The sequence below is a fragment of the Ranitomeya variabilis genome, chromosome 5, assembly GCF_051348905.1.
Source record: "Ranitomeya variabilis isolate aRanVar5 chromosome 5, aRanVar5.hap1, whole genome shotgun sequence".
NCBI classification, from domain to species: domain Eukaryota; kingdom Metazoa; phylum Chordata; class Amphibia; order Anura; family Dendrobatidae; genus Ranitomeya; species Ranitomeya variabilis.
In genome coordinates, this window is record NC_135236.1 from 682,696,829 (window position 1) to 682,722,250 (window position 25,422).

Consider the following 25,422-nt stretch of genomic DNA (forward strand, 5'->3'; position numbering starts at 1 on the left):
ACATGCGAACAGCCCCAAACACTTGTTGTTCCTTTTCACGCCTTCTGTTTAGACCCTCTTCTTTCTCCCTTGCCCACCCAGTTACACCCCCCCCCCCCTACATTCAGACTACCCCCACCCACTCATTCAGGCTCCTCCCCCCCTCCCCCCACTCGTTCAGGCTTCTCCCGTTCCCCCTCTCATTCACACTCCTTGCTATCCCCCTCGTTTAGGCTCTTCTCACCTCCCCGGTTAAGGTTTTCTGGATGGTAGAGGTTCATGCTTAGATTTGGGCTCCTCGCCCTCCCCCTCTCTTTCAGTCTCCCCCCTTGTTCTGGCTTCTCCCTCTCATTGAGGCTAATCCCCCTCTTATTCAGGCTCCTCCCCTCATTCAGGCTCCTCCCTTCCCCCCTCTTGTTAAGGCTCCTCCCTTTCCCTCCTCTTATTCATGCTCTTCCCTCCCCCAGCCCCCCTCGTTAAAGCTCCTCCCAGCCCCCCTCGTTCAGGCTCCGCCCTCCCCCACCTCCCTCTCGGTCAGGCCCCTAACCCCCCTTCTCGGTTGAGGCTCATGCTTTTATTTGGGCTCCTCCCCCCAGCCGAGGCTCCTCCCCCAGCTGAGGCTCCTCCCCCAGCCGAGGCTCCTCCCCGAGGCACTGATGATGTTTCCAGCTGAGATGTAGACATTGTCTTGTGGAGCAGAGCTGCAGTGTAAAGCATGGGGAAGGGACAGAGCAGCAGGTGGTAATGATTATGCATGGGGTGTTTTTAATTTCCAGTTCACGATCCAGACGGTCACCAAAACCACGTCGTAAGCAGCAGGGGTCCTCGAGCCCCCCGGATGCAGACCGAGACCGCCTAATTACCACAGACAGCGAGGGAACCTACAAGAGGCCCCCCGGCGTCAGTAACTCCGCCTATGTGGTGAGTGAATGGCCGGGATATAATCTGTTGTTCTCTGTTATCACCCACAGATGTGGAGGTCATTCTGTTAGCGTGCAGTGTGGCACTACCTCACTGGCTGATAACAGAGAACACACGACTGCAGTGAGCTTCATATTGTAATGTAGTGTCAGCTGTTTCAGTGGCTGTCACCGTGTGTCTGGCTGATAACAGAGAACAATATGCTGTCACTGTGGCTGATAACAGAACAATATTCTGTCACCGTGTGTCTGGCTGATAACAGAGAATAATATGCTGTCACCGTGTGTCTGGCTGATAACAGAGAACAGTATGCTGTCACCGTGTGTCTGGCTGATAACAGAGAACAATATGCTGTCACCGTGTATGTGGCTGATAACAGAGAACAATATGCTGTCACCGTGTATGTGGCTGATAACAGAGAACAATATGCTGTCACCGTGTGTCTGGCTGATAACAGAGAACAATATGCTGTCACCGTGTATGTGGCTGATAACAGAGAACAATATGCTGTCACCGTGTGTCTGGCTGATAACAGAGAACAATATGCTGTCACCGTGTGTCTGGCTGATAACAGAGAACAATATGCTGTCACCGTGTATGTGGCTGATAACAGAGAACAATATGCTGTCACCGTGTGTCTGGCCGATAACAGAGAACAATATGCTGTCACCGTGTGTCTGGCTGATAACAGAGAACAATATGCTGTCACCGTGTATGTGGCTGATAACAGAGAACAATATGCTGTCACCGTGTGTCTGGCTGATAACAGAGAACAATATGCTGTCACCGTGTGTCTGGCTGATAACAGAGAACAATATGCTGTCACCGTGTGTCTGGCTGATAACAGAGAACAATATGCTGTCACCGTGTATGTGGCTGATAACAGAGAACAATATGCTGTCACCGTGTGTCTGGCTGATAACAGAGAACAATATGCTGTCACCGTGTGTCTGGCTGATAACAGAGAACAATATGCTGTCACCGTGTATGTGGCTGATAACAGAGAACAATATGCTGTCACCGTGTATGTGGCCGATAACAGAGAACAATATGCTGTCACCGTGTATGTGGCCGATAACAGAGAACAATATGCTGTCACCGTGTATGTGGCTGATAACAGAGAACAATATGCTGTCACCGTGTATGTGGCCGATAACAGAGAACAATATGCTGTCACCGTGTGTCTGGCTGATAACAGAGAACAATATGCTGTCACCGTGTGTCTGGCTGATAACAGAGAACAATATGCTGTCACCGTGTATGTGGCCGATAACAGAGAACAATATGCTGTCACCGTGTGTCTGGCTGATAACAGAGAACAATATGCTGTCACCGTGTGTCTGGCTGATAACAGAGAACAATATGCTGTCACCGTGTATGTGGCCGATAACAGAGAACAATATGCTGTCACTGTGTCTGGCTGATAACAGAGAACAATATGCTGTCACCGTGTGTCTGGCTGATAACAGAGAACAATATGCTGTCACCGTGTATGTGGCTGATAACAGAGAACAATATGCTGTCACCGTGTATGTGGCTGATAACAGAGAACAGTATGCTGTCACCGTGTGTCTGGCTGATAACAGAGAACAATATGCTGTCACTGTGTCTGGCTGATAACAGAGAACAATATGCTGTCACCGTGTGTCTGGCTGATAACAGAGAACAATATGCTGTCACCGTGTATGTGGCTGATAACAGAGAACAATATGCTGTCACCGTGTATGTGGCTGATAACAGAGAACAATATGCTGTCACCGTGTGTCTGGCCGATAACAGAGAACAATATGCTGTCACCGTGTATGTGGCTGATAACAGAGAACAATATGCTGTCACCGTGTGTCTGGCTGATAACAGAGAACAATATGCTGTCACTGTGTCTGGCTGATAACAGAGAACAATATGCTGTCACTGTGTCTGGCTGATAACAGAGAACAGTATGCTGTCACTGTGTCTGGCTGATAACAGAGAACAATATGCAGTCACTGTGTGTCTGGCTGATAACAGAGAACAATATGCTGTCACCGTGTATGTGGCTGATAACAGAGAACAATATGCTGTCACCGTGTGTCTGGCTGATAACAGAGAACAATATGCTGTCACCGTGTGTCTGGCTGATAACAGATTACAATATGCTGTCACCGTGTGTCTGGCTGATAACAGAGAACAATATGCTGTCACTGTGTCTGGCTGATAACAGAGAACAATATGCTGTCACCGTGTGTCTGGCTGATAACAGAGAACAATATGCTGTCACCGTGTGTCTGGCTGATAACAGAGAACAATATGCTGTCACCGTGTGTCTGGCTGATAACAGAGAACAATATGCTGTCACCGTGTATGTGGCCGATAACAGAGAACAATATGCTGTCACTGTGTCTGGCTGATAACAGAGAACAATATGCTGTCACCGTGTGTCTGGCTGATAACAGAGAACAATATGCTGTCACCGTGTGTCTGGCCGATAACAGAGAACAATATGCTGTCACCGTGTATGTGGCTGATAACAGAGAACAATATGCTGTCACCGTGTGTCTGGCCGATAACAGAGAACAATATGCTGTCACCGTGTATGTGGCTGATAACAGAGAACAATATGCTGTCACTGTGTCTGGCTGATAACAGAGAACAATATGCTGTCACCGTGTATGTGGCTGATAACAGAGAACAATATGCTGTCACTGTGTCTGGCCGATAACAGAGAACAATATGCTGTCACCGTGTGTCTGGCTGATAACAGAGAACAATATGCGGTCACCGTGTGTCTGGCCGATAACAGAGAACAATATGCTGTCACCGTGTATGTGGCTGATAACAGAGAACAATATGCTGTCACCGTGTGTCTGGCTGATAACAGAGAACAATATGCTGTCACCGTGTGTCTGGCTGATAACAGAGAACAATATGCTGTCACTGTGTCTGGCTGATAACAGAGAACAATATGCTGTCACCGTGTGTCTGGCTGATAACAGATTACACTTGCTTGTCTTTCTCCAGTCTGACCCTGACCTCCCCTCCGATAACCCCACCCCGGTGTCAGAGCTGGGCCAGTATCCCGGCTCCCCCCCGCGCCTCCCGGCTCCGTACCTCCCGGCTCCGCACCTCCCGGCTCCGCACCTCCCGGCTCCGTACGTGGCCCCTCAGCCGTCCATTGAAGAGGTGCGGCAGACTATGCAGTCTCTGCTGGATGACGCCTTCGCATTGGTGGCCCCGAGCAGCCAAGGGCCCGGGGCGCTGCAGTCTGGAAACACTTCAGGACAGCATGTGGGGAACAGCTCCTCCGCTCGGAGCGGTCAGGAGTCTGCACCTTGGCCGTACCCCTCTCACCAGTCCTCCCACTATAACGTGAGTCACTACTGGAAGCAAAACCAGAGACATGGGAGGATCCCGGGGAGCACCCCTGTGACATCACCAGACATGGGGGGATCCCGGGGAGCACCCCTGTGACATCACCAGACATGGGGGGGATCCCGGGGAGCACCCCTGTGACATCACCAGACATGGGGGGATCCCGGGGAGCACCCCTGTGACATCACCAGACATGGGGGGATCCCGGGGAGCACCCCTGTGACATCACCAGACATGGGGGGATCCCGGGGAGCACCCCTGTGACATTACCAGACATGGGGGGGATCCCGGGGAGCACCCCTGTGACATCACCAGACATGGGGGGGATCCCGGGGATCACCCCTGTGACATCACCAGACATGGGGGGGATCCCGGGGAGCACCCCTGTGACATCACCAGACATGGGGGGGATCCCGGGGAGCACCCCTGTGACATCACCAGACATGGGGGGGATCCCGGGGAGCACCCCTGTGACATCACCAGACATGGGGGGGATCCCGGGTGTTCTGTGACATCACCAGGGACATAGGGGGATCCTGGGGAGCACCCCTGTGACATCACCAGGGACATGGGGGGATCCCGGGGAGCACCCCTGTGACATCACCAGACATGGGGGGGATCCCGGGTGTTCTGTGACATCACCAGGGACATTGGGGGGATCCCGGGGAGCACCCCTGTGACATTACCAGACATGGGGGGGATCCCGGGGAGCACCCCTGTGACATCACCAGACATGGGGGGATCCCGGGGAGCACCCCTGTGACATCACCAGACATGGGGGGGATCCCGGGGAGCACCCCTGTGACATCACCAGACATGGGGGGATCCCGGGGAGCACCCCTGTGACATCACCAGACATGGGGGGATCCCGGGGAGCACCCCTGTGACATCACCAGACATGAGGGGATCCCGGGGAGCACCCCTGTGACATTACCAGACATGGGGGGGATCCCGGGGAGCACCCCTGTGACATCACCAGACATGGGGGGATCCCGGGGAGCACCCCTGTGACATCACCAGACATGGGGGGGATCCCGGGGAGCACCCCTGTGACATCACCAGACATGGGGGGGATCCCGGGGAGCACCCCTGTGACATCACCAGACATGGGGGGATCCCGGGGAGCACCCCTGTGACATCACCAGACATGGGGGGGATCCCGGGTGTTCTGTGACATCACCAGGGACATAGGGGGATCCTGGGGAGCACCCCTGTGACATCACCAGGGACATGGGGGGATCCCGGGGAGCACCCCTGTGACATCACCAGACATGGGGGGGATCCTGGGGAGCACCCCTGTGACATCACCAGGGACATGGGGGGATCCCGGGGAGCACCCCTGTGACATCACCAGACATGGGGGGAGCACCCCTGTGACATCACCAGACATGGGGGGATCCCGGGGAGCACCCCTGTGACATCACCAGACAAGGGGGGATCCCGGGGAGCACCCCTGTGACATCACCAGACATGGGGGGGATCCCGGGGAGCACCCCTGTGACATCACCAGACATGGGGGGGATCCCGGGTGTTCTGTGACATCACCACGGACATAGGGGGATCCTGGGGAGCACCCCTGTGACATCACCAGGGACATGGGGGGATCCCGGGGAGCACCCCTGTGACATCACCAGACATGGGGGATTCCGGGGAGCACCCCTGTGACATCACCAGACATGGGAGGATCCCGGGGAGCACCTCTGTGACATCATCAGACATGGGGGATTCCGGGGAGCACCCCTGTGACATCACCAGACATGGGAGGATCCCGGGGAGCACCCCTGTGACATCACCAGACATGGGGGATTCCGGGGAGCACCCCTGTGACATCACCAGACATGGGGAATCCGGGGAACACCCCTGTGACATCACCAGACATGGGGGGATCCCGGGGAGCACCCCTGTGACATCACCAGACATGGGGGGATCCCGGGGAGCACCCCTGTGACATCACCAGACATGGGGAGATCCCGGGGAGCACCCCTGTGACATCACCAGACATGGGGGGGATCCCGGGTGTTCTGTGACATCACCAGGGACATTGGGGGGATCCCGGGGAGCACCTCTGTGATATCACCAGACATGGGGGGATCCCGGGGAGCACCCCTGTGACATCACCAGACATGGGAGGATCCCGGGGAGCACCTCCGTGACATCACCAGGGACATGGGGGGGGGATCCCGGGGATCACCCTTGTGACATCACCAGAAATATGGGGAAATCCCCTGAGAAGTCATGAGGAATCAAGGGAACCTCCTGCAACATCACCAGGGAAATGGGGAGATCCCAGGGAACCCCTTGTGACATCATCAGGGACATGAAGGAATCAAGGGACTGCAGATCTAGAGGGGACTGGAGGATTAGACATGATGTAACAGTAGAATAATGACTACAGCTCTGGAGGTGACTGGAGTATAAGACATGATTTAACAGCAGAATAGTGTTTGCAGCTCTGGAGGTGACTGAAGGATAAGACATGATGTAACGGCAGTATAGTGAGTGCAGCTCTGGAGGATAAGACATGATGTAACAGCAGAATAGTGAGTGCAGCTCTGGGGGTGACTGGAGGATAAGACATGATGTAACAGCAGAATAGTGACCACAGCTCTGGAGGTGACTGGAGGATAAGACATGATGTAACAGCAGAATAGTGACCGCAGCTCTGGAGGTGACTGGAGGATAAGACACGATGTAACAGCAGAATAGTAAGTGCAGCTCTGGAGGTGACTGGAGGATAAGACACGATGTAACAGCAGAATAGTGAGTGCAGCTCTGGAGGTGACTGGAGGATAAGACACGATGTAACAGCAGAATAGTAAGTGCAGCTCTGGAGGTGACTGGAGGATAAGACACGATGTAACAGCAGAATAGTGAGTGCAGCTCTGGAGGATCGGAGCATTGGTGATGTATAACATGGAGATCTCTATTCCTTTTCAGAGATTCCTTGATTTCGGGGGTCCGCAGCCCACTGCTCCCAGCCTTATGACAAGGTAATGATCGCGCTGTCCAGGGGGGGCGCTGCGGCTCCGTCATTGCTTTCTGTAAAGTTGTGGAAGTTTCTCGGTTCCTTCTGTCTTGAATCCCGTTTACTGTCAGTAAATGGAAACAGTCCGTGTCTCGCTCGCACAGCTGATCAGCTTGTTGCAATGCGTCAGTGCAGAAGCCTCCCTCATGTCCAAGGGTCCAGCTGCACCGACACATTGTAACAAACTCTCCAGGTCAGAGCTGGCACTCCTTCAGTTACCCAGAAAGCCGCTGGCTTGGACCTGTGGTTGGAATTTTCCATCCGTGCTCTTGGTGTTGGGTTTAATGGTCGTTGGGTTTAATGGTCGGTGCAGCGGTCACGGCCCACTGACTGCAGAGGTGGGAACCAAGATTGTCACAGCCGTCCCCTCCCCCGACCGTGGAGTAACACCTCGGAGTCCACCATGATCCGAGCAAAAACTGCTCCCATCAGTGCGCTCGGGAGGCTCTGCGCTCTGTGGTGGGAGGCTGTGCACTCAGGAGGCTGTGCGCTCGGGAGGCTCTGCGCTCTGTGGTGGGAGGCTGTGCGCTCGGGAGGCTGTGCGCTCGGGAGGCTGTGCGCTCTGTGGTGGGAGGCTGTGCGCTCTGCTGGGAGGCTGTGCGCTCTGGTGGGAGGCTGTGCGCTCTGGTGGGAGGCTGTGAGTCGGGAGGCTGTGCGCTCTGGTGGGAGGCTGTGCGCTCGGGAGGCTGTGCGCTCTGTGGTGGGAGGCTGTGCGCTCTGGTGGGAGGCTGTGCGCTCTGGTGGGTTGCTGTGTGGTCGGCGGCGGTGGGAGGCTGCGGTCGGGAGGCTGTGCGCTCTGGTGGGTCGCTGTGTGGTCGGCAGCGGTGGGAGGCTGTGTGTTCGGGAGGCTGTGCGCTCTGTGGTGGGAGGCTGTGCGCTCTGTGGTGGGAGGCTGTGCGCTCTGCTGGGAGGCTGTGCGCTCTGCTGGGAGGCTGTGCGCTCTGGTGGGAGGCTGTGCGCTCTGGTGGCTGTGCGCTCTGGTGGGAGGCTGTGCGCTCGGGAGGCTGTGCGCTCTGTGGTGGGAGGCTGTGCGCTCTGGTGGGAGGCTGTGCGCTCTGGTGGGTCGCTGTGTGGTCGGCGGCGGTGCGATCTGGTGGGTTGCTGTGTGGTCGGCGGCGGTGGGAGGCTGCGGTCGGGAGGCTGTGCGCTCTGGTGGGTCGCTGTGTGGTCGGCAGCGGTGGGAGGCTGTGTGTTTGGCGGGGGGGTGGGAGGTCCTGTACTCAGAGGAGGGTCTGTGTTCAGGGGAGGGCATGCAGTTAGAGGAGGGTCCTCAGTATGGGAGGATGTTCGGTCTGTGGCGGGAGGCTGTGCAGTTGGTGGTCGGGAGGCTGTGCAGTTGGCAGAGGGAGGCTGTGCGCTCTGGTGGGAGGCTGTGTGGTCGGAGGCGGTGGGAGCCTGTGTGGCTTGTGGCGGGAGGCTGTGCGGTTGGCGGTGGTGGGAGGCTGTGCAGTTGGCAGCGGCTTGTGGCTGGAGGCTGTGCAGTTGGCGGTGGGAGGCTGTGCGGCTAGTGGCGGGAGGCTGTGCGGTGGCATGTATTCCCGTCACCTGTGAGCGCAGTATTTTCCTAGTGCCGCCGTTTCCCTGTCATGGACGCTGACTCCTGAACCGTCTTCTTCCTGTAGAAGCCCAGGGTTCGGTTCCGGCTTCCTGCCTCCGGCTGAAACAGCCACGGAGTCTCAGCAGGCAGAAGGTCAGTATCCCGGCCGGATGTACCCCGAGGACTTGACCTCCGTAGCCAGACCGCGGCCCCTGGGAAGCAATTCTGGTGAGTACAGCCACTGTCTATTACTCCCTGTTATCAGCCATTTCAGGCCAGGGTGCGGCTGATGGTAAGTGCAGTGGCCTTCCTGCCCCTGCGGCTCTGATATTATATCTAGTGGCTCCTTTAACATTACCTTTAAGTGTCACTTTTCAGGCCCCGCACAGATTCACCAGTTGACGCAGGTGGGCATCGCGAGTCGCATGGGGGCTCAGTCCACAGAGTTGGTTCCGAGTCGGTCTGTACAGGGATTTTCTGGCCCCGTGTGGCCCTCGTACTACAGTCACGAAGAAGAGACACCAAGAAATGCAGCGCACAGGGAAGCAGTAAGTGACCCGATCCATAAACGGGGGTCCACCGTGTGATGGTGGCTCCCTGCTGTGCCTTAGCTGTCTCTTTAATTCGGGATTTATTTATGTTATAGGGTCACACACATGGAGCCCAAGACTACAGTGGCCCTCAGATGTTCTCTGTGAACAGGGGCCCCAATCGCCAGCCGGGCTCTCATCTGCCCCCTTCCATCTGTTACCCCTCCAGCTCAGCTGAGGACGTCCACCCTGGACACTCTTCCGCCTCACTCATCAAGGCCATCCGGGAAGAACTGCTGCGCCTCTCTCAGAAACAGGTGGTCGCCCCCACCTACCACAGCTGATAGGGTCTGCACACCACCGGCTAAGTGTCCGCTTCCTATGGAAGCCATAGTGGAGGGGTGCGAGGAGTGTCCGAAATAGTGAGAAATGAGAGCAGCGCATCATCGGGCAGCAGTGTATGCGAGCAGTCAGTAGCAGCGTGAGGGTCTTCATTGGAGAGAGTGAAGGGTCATTAGAAACAGCGGCAGGTGATGAGGGCGGGGGTTAGGGATCCAGCAGGTTTTCATGGGTGGAACAGGTCAGATTGTGCCGGTCCAGGAGGGACGTGTTTGTGGTTGTGACTGGAATGTTTCATCTGTAAACAGGACAAGGTTGAGAGAAGAAAGAACAAGACGGGCCAAAAAATGAGAATAGAGGACGGGGGGCCGAGCTACAAAAGGAAGGGGTGGGGGCCAAGTGCTGAAGTGAGAGAACGGGACGGGGTCCAAGCAACGAGATGAGGAGAAAGGGACAGGCCGAGAAGAGGGAAAGGGATGGGTCCAAGCAGCAAGATGAGAGGAGAAAGTGACGGTTCTAAGCAATGAGATGAGAACAGGACAGGCTGAGAAAAGAGAATGGGACGGGGTCAAAGCAACAAGATAAGGGGACGGGGACCGAGCAACGACATTAGGGGAGAACAGGATGGGGTCCAAGCAACTAGATGAGGGGAGAAAGGGACAGGCCGAGAAGAGGGAATGGGACAGTGTTCAAGCAACAAGATGAGTGGAGAACAGGATGGGGTCCAAGCAACGAGATGAAAGGAGAAAGGGACAGGCCGAGAAGAGGGAATGGGACCGGGTCCAAGCAACGAGATGAGGGGACGGGGACTGAGCAACGAGATAAGGGGAGAACAGGACGGGGTCCAAGCAACGAAATGAGAGGAGAAAGGGACATGCAAAGAAGAGAGAATGGAATGGGGTCCAAGCAACGAGATGAGGGGACAGGGACCAAGCAACGAGATGAAGGGAGAACAGGACGGGGTCCAAGCAACGAGATGAGAGGAGAAAGGAACAGGACGAGAAGAGGGAATGGGACCGGGTCCAAGCAACGACATGAGGGGACAATGGTCTAACAAGCAAAAGAGACAGCAGGACAGGCAGAAAAGAGGAGGGGACGGGGCCAAGCAACAAGAGGAATGGACAGAATGTGTCTTAAGCAATTATAGAAGTGGCAAAACGAAGACCAAGAAAGCAAAGGGGACAGGCGAGCAAATTGAGGATGGGAGGGAGGCCGAGCAATGAGGGGAGAGGCTGGGATGGATGCCGAGCATCATCAGGAGACTATTCGACGGGGTCCGAACATTGAGATAATTCGATGGAGACCTAGCAAAGACAGGATGGGACGTGGGGCGACAAACGAGAGGAGAGAATGGGATAGGCCAAGAGGAGAGAATGGACAGGCCGAAAACAGAACAGGATGGGATCTTGGCAACGAGAGGAGGGAACGGAACAGGCCAAGTAGAGAGGATGGGATGAGACAGGGCCTAGCAAGGAGAAGAGAGGATGGAGGCATAGCAACAAGAAGAGAGACTGGGACAGGCCGAGAAGAGGGGATGGGACAGGGCCGAGGAGAGGACGAAACAAGGGTTGAGAGGACAGAGGCCCAGCAACAAGAGGAGAGAAGGTGATGGGACGGGGTGATCTAGTGTCATGGGGACGGGAAGGAGGTTAAGCAATGATAGGAGTGGGAGAAACAAAGGCTGAGAAGAAAGGAGGGCACAGGTCGAGCAACATAAGGATGGGAGGGTGGTCAAGCAATGAGAGGAGAAGCTGGGACATGGGCCGAGCATCAAGAGGAGAGGCTTTGACGGGTGTAGAAAAGAAAAGGGATTGTGGACGATTAACAACGTGACAAGGGCTAAGGGAATGGGAGTCGAACAACAAGAGGAGAGAGCGGGACAGGCCAAAAAGAGGATGAGATGGGAGGGCGGACATGATGGTGGCCAAGCAAAGATAGGAGTGGACATAAACGAGAGAGAAAAAAAGGTACAGGTCGAGCAACATGATGATGGGGGGGCTTCAACAGGGGCGTAGCAACAAAAGGATGGGACGGGGGCTGCGAAACGAGAGGATGGGAAAGGCCAAGAAGAGAGGATGGGACGGGGACCAATCAATGAGAGGAGTGGATGGAGTGAAGGCCGAAAAATGAGAGGAGGGAATGTGTTCAACAAGCAGATGAGAGGACTGGGGCTGAGCAGCGAGGAGAGAACAGGACCGGCAGAGAAGAGAGGATGGGAAGAGACCGGGGTCAAGAAAGATGAGGAGAGAACAGGACAAGGACCGAGACAATGGAGGCTGAGCAACAAGAGGAGAAAATAGGACAGTCCCAAGAAGAGAGGATGGAAGAGACCGGAGCCGAGTAATGAGGGGATGGGGGCCAAGCAGCAAGAGTGGGCTACGGGACCCATTAACGAGAGAAGAGAATATGTGCTGATTAATGAGGGGATAGGAGCGTAGAAAATAGGAGAGAACGGGACAGCAGTGATAACCGAGTGGAGCTGAGTAATGAGAAAAGGGACCAAGTGACGAGAAATAAGACTGAACAATTAATGAGGAGAAGAGACTATAGGACTGGGAAACAAAAGAACAGGCTTAGGACTAAAATGGGAGGAGAGGACTGAGGCCGAGTAACGAGAGGAGAGGACTGAGGCCGAGTAACAGGAGGAGAGGACAGAGGCTGAGTAATGAGGAGAGGACTGGAGTTGAGTAACAAGAGGAGAGGACTGAGGCTGAGTAACAAAGGAGAGGACAGAGGCTGAGTAACGAGTGGAGAGGACAGGGGTCGAGTAACGAGAGAGGACTGAGGCCGAATAACGAGAGGAGAGAACGGAGACTAAGTAACAAGAGAGGGGAGGACGAGGGTTGAGTAACAAAGGAGAGGACTGAGGCCGAGTAACAGGAGGAGAGGACTGAGGCTGAGTAACAAAGGAGAGGACAGAGGCTGAGTAACGAGAGGAGAGGACAGGGGTCGAGTAACGAGAGAAGACTGAGGCCAAGTAATGAGAAGAGAGGACTGAGGCCGAATAACGAGAGGAGAGAACGGACACTAAGTAACAAGAGAGGGGAGGAAGAGGGTTGAGTAACAAAGGAGAGGACTGAGGCTGAGTAACGAGAGGAGAGGACTGAGGCTGAGTAACGAGAAGAGAGGACTGAGGCTGAGTAACAAGAGAGGGGAGGACAGAGGCAGAGTAACGAGGAGAGGACTGAGGCTGAGTAACGAAAAGAGGGAACTGAGGCTGAATAACGAGAGGAGAGGACTGAGGCCGAGTAACGAGAGGAGAGGACTGAGGCCGAGTAACGAGAGGAGAGGACTGAGGCCGAGTAATGAGAGGAGAGGACTGAGGCCGAGTAACGAGAGGAGAGGACTGAGGCCGAGTAACGAGAGGAGAGGACTGAGGCCGAGTAACGAGAGGAGAGGACTGAGGCCGAGTAACGAGAGGAGAGGACTGAGGCCGAGTAACGAGAGGAGAGGACTGAGGCCGAGTAACGAGAGGAGAGGACTGAGGCCGAGTAACGAGAGGAGAGGACTGAGGCCGAGTAACGAGAGGAGAGGACTGAGGCCGAGTAACGAGAGGAGAGGACTGAGGCCGAGTAACGAGAGGAGAGGACTGAGGCCGAGTAACGAGAGGAGAGGACTGAGGCCGAATAACAAGAGAGGGGAGGACGGAGGCCGAGTAACAAGAGAGGAGAGGACTGAGGCCGAATAACAAGAGAGGGGAGGATGGAGGCCGAGTAACGAGAGGAGAGGACTGAGGCCGAGTAACAAGAGAGGAGAGGATGGAGGCTGAGTAACAAAGGAGAGGACTGAGGCCGAGTAATGAGAGGAGAGGACTGAGGCCGAGTAACGAGAGGAGAGGACTGAGGCTGAGTAAGAGAAGAGAGGACTGAGGCCGAATAACAAGAGAGGGGAGGACGGAGGCTGAGTAACAAAGGAGAGGACGGAAGCCGTGTAACAAAGGTGAGGATGGAAGCTGAGTAACAAGTGAGGAGAGGACGGAGGCCATGTAACAAGAGAGGCGAGGACGGAGGCCGAGTAACAAGATAGGAGAGGATGGAGGCTGAGTAACGAGAGGAGAGGACGGAGGCCGAATAATAAAAGGAGGGGACATGTTTTAGTAGTAAGAGGGGCGATTAGTGGAGAAATCAGCTGCAGAACCTGTGGGGTCAGCAGCTACTTAGTGGCTCCAGGTGGGTTACAGTGGTATCTGTGGGGGGTGCAGGGCCCCCGTGTGGCCTGTAGGGGGTGCTGGGGACAACGTTGGGGCACTGGTTCGACAGTCGCATGATCTCGCCTGTTCCTGGTTCTTTCCCCCATGTTGATGACCCGTCCAGCATTGAGGGGTTAATATAAGGTGCTATTTCCGCGCAGCAATATACACCGCCTCCTCGCAGCGGCGTCCGGCGTCTGACCTCGTCTGCGTCGTCGCCAGGAGGACAACACCAATCAGCAAATAAAAAAAAAACTTACTGGAAATTTTGTGGAAAATCAGAAAACTTTTTGCAAAACTGAACAAAGCATAAAGCGGACGGTGACCATTTCCCAGACGTTGTTCTATCGTCCGCACCGTTTCATGTTGTCGCCCTCGTCACGGTCCAGTGTGCCGGTCTCCCGGACCGTGAAGGGGTTAATCTGTGGCCCTTTGTGTGCGCGGGGCCCCTGGCGTACCTGTGGGGAGTCGTGGGCCCCGTGAACGTGGCCGTGTATAGACATCTTTGTATTGTTGTTTTGTCGGGGGGGCTGGCGGGACCAGTCTGGGGGGGACATTTGCTGTGACCTCAGGGTTTTTTGGGGGGGGATTTTTTTATGTTCATTTTTGTAACGTTAGTCTTTTTTTTTTTTTCTTCACTGTGTGCACGTAGTGTGGGGGTCCAGTAACGGGGGCTCGTGGCCGGTATTTGGTGGTTGTGTCACTGGTGCATGATATCAATAAAGGAATTCCAGAAGTAAATGATGGAAGATTTTATTTCCTTGTTACATACAAGATGGCGGCAACCTTACAGCTCTGAGGTTTGGGGGCGTTGTGCCTCCTATTTCACCTCACAATATGGCCGCCTTTCTCACTGCTATGGCTGATGCTGTGGTAACAAATATTAGGCTGCATCTCATAGCAACCACAGTTCTACTTTCATTTTTCCAGAGGAGGGTAGAAAGATGGATTTTGATTGGTCCATTTCAGTTATTTTCTCCCACATGATACCAGCAGAACCAATCAAATCACAACTGTAGCTGAAACAGACCAATCAAATCACAGCTTTCATGTTCTAACCTGCTGTGAAAAATATTAAAGCTGAAATCTGATTGGTCGCCGTAGGAGACGAGGCCTTGTTCCAGGCTGTTTTCATGTACAAGGCCTGATATGTGGCCGCCATTTTTCTTGGCCAGGTGTCAGGGTTGCCGGGCTGACGTGTGTACTTCACAGTCTTATTATTGATGGTTTCCTCTGGACGCCATGTTTATGGATCTTTTGTCCGTGTGGAGGTCTTGTCTCATCCCTGGACGTGTTCGTATTTGGGCTCGTTCGGCCTCAGGTCCATGACTTTACCAACGCACATGAGGATGATGGTGAAAACCCACAGACTCCAGCCCACGGCGGCCGCGATCCAGCCATAGCTATCCATCCCGGGCATGCAGCAGCGGCTCGCCACGTCACAGAACGTACTGTCCGCTGTGAGGAGGGTGAAAGACATATTAAATTCTGCTCTGAGGTCAGATCCACCGCATGGCAGGTTATAACAGCCGCTTACAATACACTGGCGGTATAACAGGATGAGATAACCATCATAACAAGGAATATGTCCCTGCAAATACAAACGTGATATAAACAGTGGGTGCGGAAAGTATTCACACCCCTTTACAGTCTTCACTCTGTTTCATTGCAGCCATTTGGTAAATTCACAAAAGTTCATTTTTTTCTCATTAATGTACACTCTGCACCACATCGTGACTGAAAAAAAAAAACAGAAATGTAGAAATTTTTGCATATTTAATAAACAAGAAAATCTGAACTATCACATGGTCATAAGTCTTCAGACCCTTTGCTCAGACCCTCATATGTAAGTCCCATGCTGTCCATTTCCTTGTGCTCCTTCTTGAGATGGTTCTACTCCTTCATTGGAGTCCAGCTGTGTGTAATTACACTGATAGGACTTGATATAAGGCGCACACCTGTCTATATAAGACCTCACAGTGCATGTCAGACCAAATGAGAATCATGAGGCCAAAGGAGCTCAGAGACAGAATTGTGGCACAGATGTGGCCAAGGTTATGACAGAATTTCTGCAGGACTCAAGGTTCCTAAGAGCACAGCCTCCATAATCATTACATGGAAGAAGTTTGGGATCACCAGAAGTCTTCCTAGACCTGGCCATCCAGCCAAACTGAGCAATCGTGGGAGAAGAGCCTTGGTGAGAGAGGTAAAGAAGAACCCCAAGATCACTGTGGCTGAGCTCCAGAGATGTAGTAGGGGGATGGGAGAAAGTTCCACAAAGTCAATTATCACTGCAGCCCTCCACCAGTCAGGTCTTTATGGCAGAGAGGCCCAACGGAAGCCTCTCCTCAGTGCAGGACATATGAAAGCCGCATAGAGTTTGCTAAAAAACACATGAAGGACTCCCAGACTATGAGAAATAAGATTCTCTGCTCTGATGAGACGAAGATAGACCTTTTTGGTGATAATTCTAAGCGGTATGTGTGGAGAAAACCAGGCACTGCTCATCACCTTCCCAATACAATCCCCACAGTGAAGCATGGTGGTGGCAGCATCATGCTATGGGGGTGTTTTTCAGCTGCAGGGACAGGACGACTGGTTGTCATTGAAGGAAACATGAATACGGCCAAGTACAGAGATATCCTGGATGAAAACCTCTTCCAGAGTGCAATTTCATACAAATTGACCTTTTTTGAATTTACCAAATGGCTGCAATGAAACAGAGTGAAAAATTTAAAGGGGTATGAATACTTTCCATACCCACTGTATACAGCGATACATAAGATTCTGTCTGCAGCCACCACTAGGGGGAGCTTCCTGTATACAGAGATACATGATAAGATCCTGTCTGCAGCCACCACTAGGGGGAGCTCCCTGTATACAGAGATACATGATAAGATCCTGTCTGCAGTCACCACTAGGGGGAGCTCCCTGTACACAGAGATACATGATAAGATCCTGCCTGCAGCCACCACTAGGGGGAGCTCAATGTATACAGAGATGCATAATAAGATCTGGTCTGCAGCCACCACTAGGGGGAGCTCCCTGTATACAGAGACACATGATAAGATCCTGTGCAGTCACCACTAGGGGAAGCTCCCTGTATACAGAGATACATGATAAGATCCTGTCTGCAATCACCACTAGGGAGAGCTCCCTGTATACAGAGATACATGATAAGATCCTATCTACAGTCACCACTAGGTGGAGCTCCCTATATACAGAGATACATAAGATCCGGTCTGCAGCCACCACTAGGGGGAGCTCCCTGTATACAGAGATACATGATAAGATCCTGTCTGCAGCCACCACTAGGGGGAGCTCCCTGTATACAGAGATACATGATAAGATCCTGTCTGCAGTCACCACTAGGGGGAGCTCCCTGTGTACAGAGATACATGATAAGATCCTGTCTGCAGTCACCACTAGGGGGAGCTCCCTGTATACAGAGATACATGATAAGATCCTGTCTGCAGCCACCACTAGGGGGAGCTCCCTGTATACACAGATACATGATAAGATCCTGTCTGCAGCCAACACTAGGGGGAGCTCCTTGTATACAGAGATACATGATAAGATCCTGTCTGCAGCCACCACCAGAGGGAGCTCCCTGTATACAGAGGTACATGATAATATTCTGTCTGCAGTCACCACTAGGGGGAGCTCCCTGTATACAGAGATACATGATAAGATCCTATCTGCAGTCACCACTAGGGGGAGCTCCCTGTATACAGAGATACATGATAAGATCCTGTCTGCAGCCACCACTAGGGGGATCTCCCTGTATACAGAGATACATGATAAGATCCTGTCTGCAGCCACCACTAGGGGGAGCTCCCTGTATACAGAGATACATGATAAGATCCTGTCTGCAGCCACCACTAGGGGGAGCTCCCTGTATACAGAGATACATGATAAGATCCTGTCTGCAGCCACCACTAGGGGGAGCTCCCTGTATACAGAGATACATGATAAGATCCTGTCTGCAGCCACCACTAGGGGGAGCTCCCTGTGTACAGAGATACATGATAAGATCCTGTCTGCAGCCAACACTAGGGGGAGCTCCCTGTGTACAGAGATACATGATAAGATCCTGTCTGCAGTCACCACTAGGGGGAGCTCCCTGTATACAGAGATACATGATAAGATCCTGTCTGCAGCCACCACCAGGGGGAGCTCCCTGTATACAGAGGTACATGATAATATTCTGTCTGCAGTCACCACTAGGGGGAGCTCCCTGTATACAGAGATACATGATAAGATCCTGTCTGCAGCCACCACTAGGAGGAGCTCCCTGTATACAGAGATAGATAAGATCCTGTCTGCAGCCACCACTATGGGGAGCTCCCTGTATACAGAGATACATGATAAGATCCTGTCTGCAGCCACCACTAGGGGGAGCTCCCTGTATACAGAGATACATGATAAAATCCTGTCTGCAGTCACCACTAGGGGGAGCTCCCTGTATACAGAGATACATGATAATATCCTGTCTGCAGCCACCACTAGGGGGAGCTCCCTGTATACAGAGATACATGATAAAATCCTGTCTGCAGTCACCACTAGGGGGAGCTCCCTGTATACAGAGATACATGATAAAATCCTGTCTGCAGCCACCACTAGGGGGAGCTCCCTGTATACAGAGATACATGATAAAATCCTGTCTGCAGTCACCACTAGGGGGAGCTCCCTGTATACAGAGATACGTGATAAGATTCTGTCTGCAGCCACCACTAGGGGGAGCTCCCTGTATACAGAGATACGTGATAAGATCCTGTCTGTAGCCACCACTAGGGGGAGCTCCCTGTATACAGAGATACATGATAAGATCCTGTCTGCAGTCACCACTAGGGGGAGCTCCCTGTATACAGAGATGATAAGATCCTGTCTGCAGCCACCACTAGGGGGAGCTCCCTGTATACAGAGATACATGATAAGATCCTGTCTGCAGTCACCACTAGGGGGAGCTCCCTGTATACAGAGATACGTGATAAGATCCTGTCTGTAGCCACCACTAGGGGAGCTCCCTGTATACAGAGATACGTGATAAGATCCTGTCTGCAGTCACCACTAGGGGGAGCTCCCTGTATACAGAGATACATGATAAGATCCTGTCTGCAGCCACCACTAGGGGGAGCTCCCTGTATACAGAGATACATAAGATCCTGTCTGCAGCCACCACTAGGGGGAGCTCCCTGTATACAGAGATACATGATAAGATCCTGTCTGCAGCCACCACTAGGGGGAGCTCCCTGTATACAGAGATACATGATAAGCTCCTGTCTGCAGCCACCACTAGGGGGAGCTCCCTGTATACAGAGATACATGATAAGCTCCTGTCTGCAGCCACCACTAAGGGGGGCTCCCTGTATACTGCTGTATTGGTGGTGACTATAGGTGATTTCTGCACATCATCGGGTTCTTTGGATTTGACCTGAGAAAGGATCTATCACTTTTGTATTCCTGTGTGGCGTAAAGATGTTCTGCAGCAGATGCAGCCGGGTTTGGAATATTTCTATGAGTGATTATGGAGCCGCTCACCTGGACACTGCAGCAAACTTTCCACTGTATCATTTGAGGCTGAAACAAGAAGAGAAGAGACTGTTACCCACAGGTTAATATTGCTGGATACATTGTATCGGAGCCATCCTGGATGGAGACGGCATAGAGTAAGGGGGTCCCTTAGGATTAGTGTGGAGTGTGTAAGATTATGGGGTACACTTTCAGATTAGAGTTGAGATGTTAATACACACCGGGTCAAAATTGAAAGTTTGGACAAAGTGGCGACAAACCTTCATATTTATAAAAAAAAAAATGTTTAAAATTGAGGAAGTTTTCACTAATCAAATATAATGATGACATTTTTCATATGGAAACAAACTTAACAGTGCCCCTGTCAGCAGGATTGTGCTCAGTGACTACAGGCAGTGTCAGTTGGTGCCGTTATACTGATAAGGCCGGGATCACACATGTGAGAAATACGGCCGAGTCTCGCATGTTAATACCCGGCATTGCCGCTGTCACTCAGGAGCGGAGCGTGCGGCCGCATAGGAATACATGCAGCTGCACGCTCCGCTCCTGAGTGACAATGGCAATGCCGGGTATTAACATGCGAGACTCGGCCGTATTTCTCACATGTGTGATCCCGGCCTTACACTGATACCTGGCACTGAAATCCGTGGTTCTTGTGTAATCTGTATTTTCAGTTTTGAGTTAATGATATGCTCGTGCTCCGGGGCGGGGCTGTGGGAGGGGCTTTATATGGTGCTCTGATTAGGTATTCATAATGCAGACTGCTGACAGGTCACTGATCCCTCATTGACCCACCCCCTAATTTACATAATTAATATATGTACAGACTTTAAAAAAAATCCTCCTGCAGGCGGCGCCGGCCGTGGCCCCTGCGCTGCAGCATAATCGCATGTGTACTGTGCACAATCCTGCTGACAAGGGCACTTTAAAGAAGTTTTCCCATAAAATACATATTAATTGCAAATAAAAGTCCCCAAACACAGTATGACAACCCCACTGGGAATTCCTTCACACTCACAGTATGATGACCCTACTGTAACCCCCAGTCCCTCCCGACAAAGAATGGTGACCCCATCACAGTGTGATTCTCCAACTGTAATCACCACATAGTCCTCCATACAGTATAATGTGCCCACAGTGATCCATATAGTATAATGGCCCCACAGTGCTCCATACAGCATAATGTGCCCACAGTGATCCATACAGTATAATGTGCCCACAGTTCTCCATACAGTATAATGTGCCCACAGTTCTCCATACAGTATAATGTGCCCACAGTTCTCCATACAGTATTATTTCCCCACAGTGCTCCATACAGTATAATGTGCCCACAGTGCTCCATACAGTATAATGTGCCCACAGTGCTCCATACAGTATAATGTGCCCACAGTTCTCCATACAGTATTATGGCCCCACAGTGCTCCATACAGTATAATATGCCCACAGTGCTCCATACAGTATAATGTGCCCACAGTGATCCATACAGTATAATGTGCCCACAGTGGTCCATACAGTATAATGTGCCCACAGTGCTCCATGCAGTATTATGGCCTCACAGTGCTCCATACAGTATAATGTGCCCACAGCACTCCATACAGTATAATGGCCCCACAGTGCTCCATACAGTATAATGTGCCCACAGTGCTCCATACAGTATAATGGCCCCACAGTAGTGATGAGCGAGTGTACTCGTTGCTCGGGTTTTCCCGAGCATGCTCGGGTGATCGAGCATTTGTTAGTGTTTGGATATCTCCAAACGTTTTCATCACCGCAGCTGAATGATTTACAGCTACTGGACAGTTTGATTACATGTGAGGATTCCCTAGCAACCAGGCAACCCCCACATGTACTCAGGCTGGGTAGTAGCTATAAATCATTCAGCTGCCGCAATGAAAACTTAATCTCCAAACACTAACAAATACTCGGAGATCACCTGAGCGTGCTCGGGAAAACCCGAGCAACAAGTACACTCGCTCATCACTACCCCACAGTGCTCCATACAGGATGATGTGCCCACAGTGCTCCATACAGGATGATGTGCCCACAGTGCTCCATACAGTATAATGTGCCCACAGTATTGCATACAGGATGATGCGCCCACAGTGCTCCATACAGTATAATGCGCCCACAGTGCTCCATACAGTATGATGCGCCCACAGTGCTCCCTACAGTATGATGTGCCCACAGTGCTCCATACAGTATGATGTGCCCACAGTATTGCATACAGGATGATGCGCCCACAGTATTGCATACAGGATGATGCGCCCACAGTGCTCCATACAGTATAATGCACCCACAGTGCTCCATACAGTATAATGCGCCCACAGTGCTCCATACAGTATAATGGCCACACAGTGCTCCATACAGTATAATGTGCCCACAGTGCTCCATACAGTATAATGTGCCCACAGTGCTCCATACAGTAAGATGGCCATTTTATACAATATTAAAAAGTGAAACATTGCAGAGGAATAGAACACACGAGATTACAGAGGTGCGTTATGCCAGATTATAGGAGCAGAATGGTCCAGATTACAGGGGTGCGGTATGCCAGATAATAGGAGCAGAATAAATCAGATTACAGGGGTGCGATATTCCAGATTATAGGGGCAGAATAAATCAGATTACAGGGGTGCGATATTCCAGATTATAGGAGCAGAATAGATTAGATTACAGTGGTGCTGTACCCCAGATTATAGGAGTAGAATAGATCAGATTACTGGGGTGCGATACGCCAATTATAGGAGCAAAATATATCAGATTATGGGGTGCGATATTGCAGATTATAGGGGCAGAAGAGATCAGATTATGGGGTGCGATATTGCAGATTATAGGGTGCGATATTGCAGATTATAGGAGCAGAATAGATCAGATTACAGCGGTGCGATACGCCAGATTATAGGAGTAGAATAGATCAGATTACAGGGGTGCGATACGTCAGATTATAGGAGTAGAATTGATCAGATTACAGGGGTGCGATACGTCAGATTATAGGAGTAGAATAGATCAGATTATGGGGTGCGATACGTCAGATTATAGGAGTAGAATAGATCAGATTACAGGGGTGCGATACCCCAGATTATAGGAGTAGAATAGATCAGATTATGGGGGGCGATACCCCAGATATATAGAAGTAGAATAGATCAGATTACAGGGGTGCGATACGCCAATTATAGGAGCAAAATATATCAGATTATGGGGTGCGATATTGCAGATTATAAGAGTAGAATAGATCAGATTACAGCGGTGCGATACGCCAGATTATAGGAGTAGAATAGATCAGATTACAGGGGTGCGATACGTCAGATTATAGGAGTAGAATTGATCAGATTACAGGGGTGCGATACGTCAGATTATAGGAGTAGAATAGATCAGATTACAGGGGTGCGATACCCCAGATTATAGGAGCAGAATAGATCAGATTATGGGGGGCGATACCCCAGATTATAGGAGCAGAATAGATCAGATTACAGGGGTGCGATACCCCAGATTATAGGAGCAGAATAGATCAGATTATGGGGGGCGATACCCCAGATTATAGGAGCAGAATAGATCAGATTACAGGGGTGCGATACGTCAGATTATAGGAGCAGAATAGATCAGATTACAGGGGTGCGATACCCCAGATTATAGGAGCAGAATAGATCAGATTACAGCAGTGCGATACGCCAGATTATAGGAGTAGAATAGATCAGATTACAGGGGTGCGATACACCAGATTATAGGAGCAGAATAGATCAGATTATGGGGGGCGATACCCCAGATTATAGGAGCAGAATAGATCAGATTACATTGGTATAATGTATCAGATTTGGGGTCTGCGTTGTGTCAGATTACAATATCACCTTGATATTGCAGGTAGTGTATACTCGCCAGTCGTACAGCAGACCTTGGATCTGGATTATTTAGTTCTTGTCGGTTTTGTACCACAGATTACAGGGGTTACCAGATATCAGTAATCATCTCACCTGCCCAGGACTCCTGGATGTAGCAGAACTGGAGGAGGAGGAGGACGGTGATCTTCATACTGATCCCTGCACTGACGATGTGACTGCGGAGCTGGAGGGGACACCGGTGCGTCCTGGCCCCGCCCCCAGCTCACCTGTCAGTCCTGGCTCCGCCCCCAGCTCACCTGTCAGTCCTGGCCCCGCCCCCAGCTCACCTATGCCCACCCCCTACACAGGAGAGGGCAGACAGTTCTGCAGCTTTCACCTCCTGTAAGATCTCTGCTTCCAGTCAGTGAATGGAAACTCCCCAGCAGCACAAATCTCCCTCCTGATAGATTGTTACAGTTGATACTTTGTATCATTCTGGTGTCTGCAATGAACAAACTGGAAGCAACTGTAACAAACCCTCAGCTGTGAGAAGTATCGGGTCAGGAGTGGCCACATCAGTAGCCCCCGGCCCGGCGAGGAGGCCTGTGAGCCTGGTCTGACCCGCTGGCCTCCCCGGCTCCTCTCTGGGGTGTACACCCACAAACAGGTCGGATTCTGTGTCTAACTCCTAGGAATGGGCGCACAAACTAGAGGAATTGGCGCAGAGATGCTTATCTTTTCGTTGCTTTTTGTTTTCTTTTTTGCATATTTTTGGGGGTTTATTTTTAGTTATTGGGGGGGATTTTTTTGGCTTTTTTCTACCTTTTTAGAGTAAAAAGTGGCGCAAATTCTGTCCAGGTTCAGTTTGTGTTTTCCCCCGGGAACAGGAGCAGCGCGGCGCCAGAATCCGCTCACATTTCCACAAGTTGTATACGATGAATGCAGCCGCTTTCACACATCAGTTTTTTGCCGTCAGTCACAATCCGGCGAATTTTGAAAAAAACGGATCCGGAAAAAGTTGCCGCCAGATCTGTTTTTTTCTCATAGACTTGTATTAGCGACGGATTGTGACAGATCGCCTCACGTTTCATCTGTTTTTCGCCGGATCCGTCGAAAATTGTTTATCCGGAGGCCGGAGAAAATGGACATAGGAACGTTTTTTGTGTCCGTCGAAAAAATGGACAGCAACGGATCCGTCGTTTGCTACAATGGAAGCCTATGGCGCCGGATCTGTCAAATGACAGAATCTGGAGACGGATTCCGGGTTTTTTCACTGAGCATGCTCCGATTCTATTAGGATCCAATTAGCCGGATCAGCTAGTTGGATCCGCCGAAAAAACGGATCCGTCGCATCAGTTTTTCACAATCTGCGACAGATCCGTTTTTTTCAACATCCGACGGATTGTGACTGACTGCAAAAAACTGATGTGTGGAAGCAGCCGAAAACATCAGACAAGTAAAATCCTCATCGCTGCGCCGACACTAAAGCAAAAAGCAGAAAAAAGGAGCAAAATCAAGAGTCGACCCCCGCGCACGGGTGAAGGTTGTCTGGGAGCTCGGAGCCGGCTGCAGGGGCCCAGGGCCACCACTCCGCAGTTCAGTGTTTCCTAAACACCAGCCCGGTGAAGGTGACCCCTCTGCTGCACGCACGGCCCCGTGGAGGGGACAACACCAGGCAGCCGCACAATGCTGGGAGTGGTAGTCCTTGGGAACACAGGACCCAACTTCAGCCAATAAAAGAAACTTCAGTATTTTATGGGAAAAGTAAAATCACAAATAGCAATAAAGGAACAAGTGCGGAGCCAGCGAAGGGTTAATGTGCATAATTGTTATATGAATATTTATTCTGACTTTTTGTCTTCTCTCCTTCGGGATCTGAGGGGTTAAGTGATGGCAGGGATGACTGACAGCCGGGGGCAGCTCCGCATACCTGCAATGTTATTACCTACAACTCTACCTGTGCTGCCACAACACGACCCACTCCGCTCTGCGGGACGGGAGCCGGTCTGGTGCTGCTGGGTGCAGGTCCCACCCGGAGGAGGCGCCGCGTCCACCCAGAGCGTCCACACACAGCGTCCACCCACAGAATCCACCCACAGAATCCACACACAGAATCCACACACAGCATCCACCCACAGACTCCACCCACAGAATCCACACACAGCGTCCACCCACAGAATCCACACACAGTGTCCACCCACAGAATC

At 51.9% G+C, this 25,422-nt stretch overlaps 2 protein-coding genes across 8 annotated transcripts in view; one reads left to right on the forward strand and one right to left on the reverse strand.

Annotated features, from left to right (window-relative positions):
• Nucleotides 1-11,367, forward strand: part of KIAA1549 (KIAA1549 ortholog) — a 57,755-nt gene extending 46,388 nt beyond the window's left edge. For all 7 annotated transcript variants that reach the window (XM_077267168.1, XM_077267172.1, XM_077267170.1 and 4 more), the window contains exons 15-20: nucleotides 756-900; nucleotides 3,898-4,245; nucleotides 7,186-7,238; nucleotides 8,896-9,038; nucleotides 9,189-9,358; nucleotides 9,457-11,367. In XM_077267168.1, coding sequence (XP_077123283.1) covers nucleotides 756-900; nucleotides 3,898-4,245; nucleotides 7,186-7,238; nucleotides 8,896-9,038; nucleotides 9,189-9,358; nucleotides 9,457-9,684 — 1,087 coding nt within the window. In that variant the 3' untranslated portion in view covers nucleotides 9,685-11,367. The remainder of the gene's footprint in view (nucleotides 1-755; nucleotides 901-3,897; nucleotides 4,246-7,185; nucleotides 7,239-8,895; nucleotides 9,039-9,188; nucleotides 9,359-9,456) is intronic.
• Nucleotides 11,368-14,605: 3,238 nt separating this feature from the next.
• TMEM213 (transmembrane protein 213) lies at nucleotides 14,606-23,485 on the reverse strand. Its single transcript, XM_077267175.1, has 3 exons — nucleotides 23,369-23,485; nucleotides 19,410-19,448; nucleotides 14,606-15,326 (listed from the first exon to the last, which is right to left on the reverse strand). The coding sequence occupies exons 1-3, from the start codon at nucleotides 23,424-23,426 to the stop codon at nucleotides 15,148-15,150; spliced, it is 276 nt and encodes a 91-aa protein (XP_077123290.1). The 5' UTR covers nucleotides 23,427-23,485; the 3' UTR covers nucleotides 14,606-15,147.
• Between the last annotated feature and the right edge of the window lie 1,937 nt (nucleotides 23,486-25,422).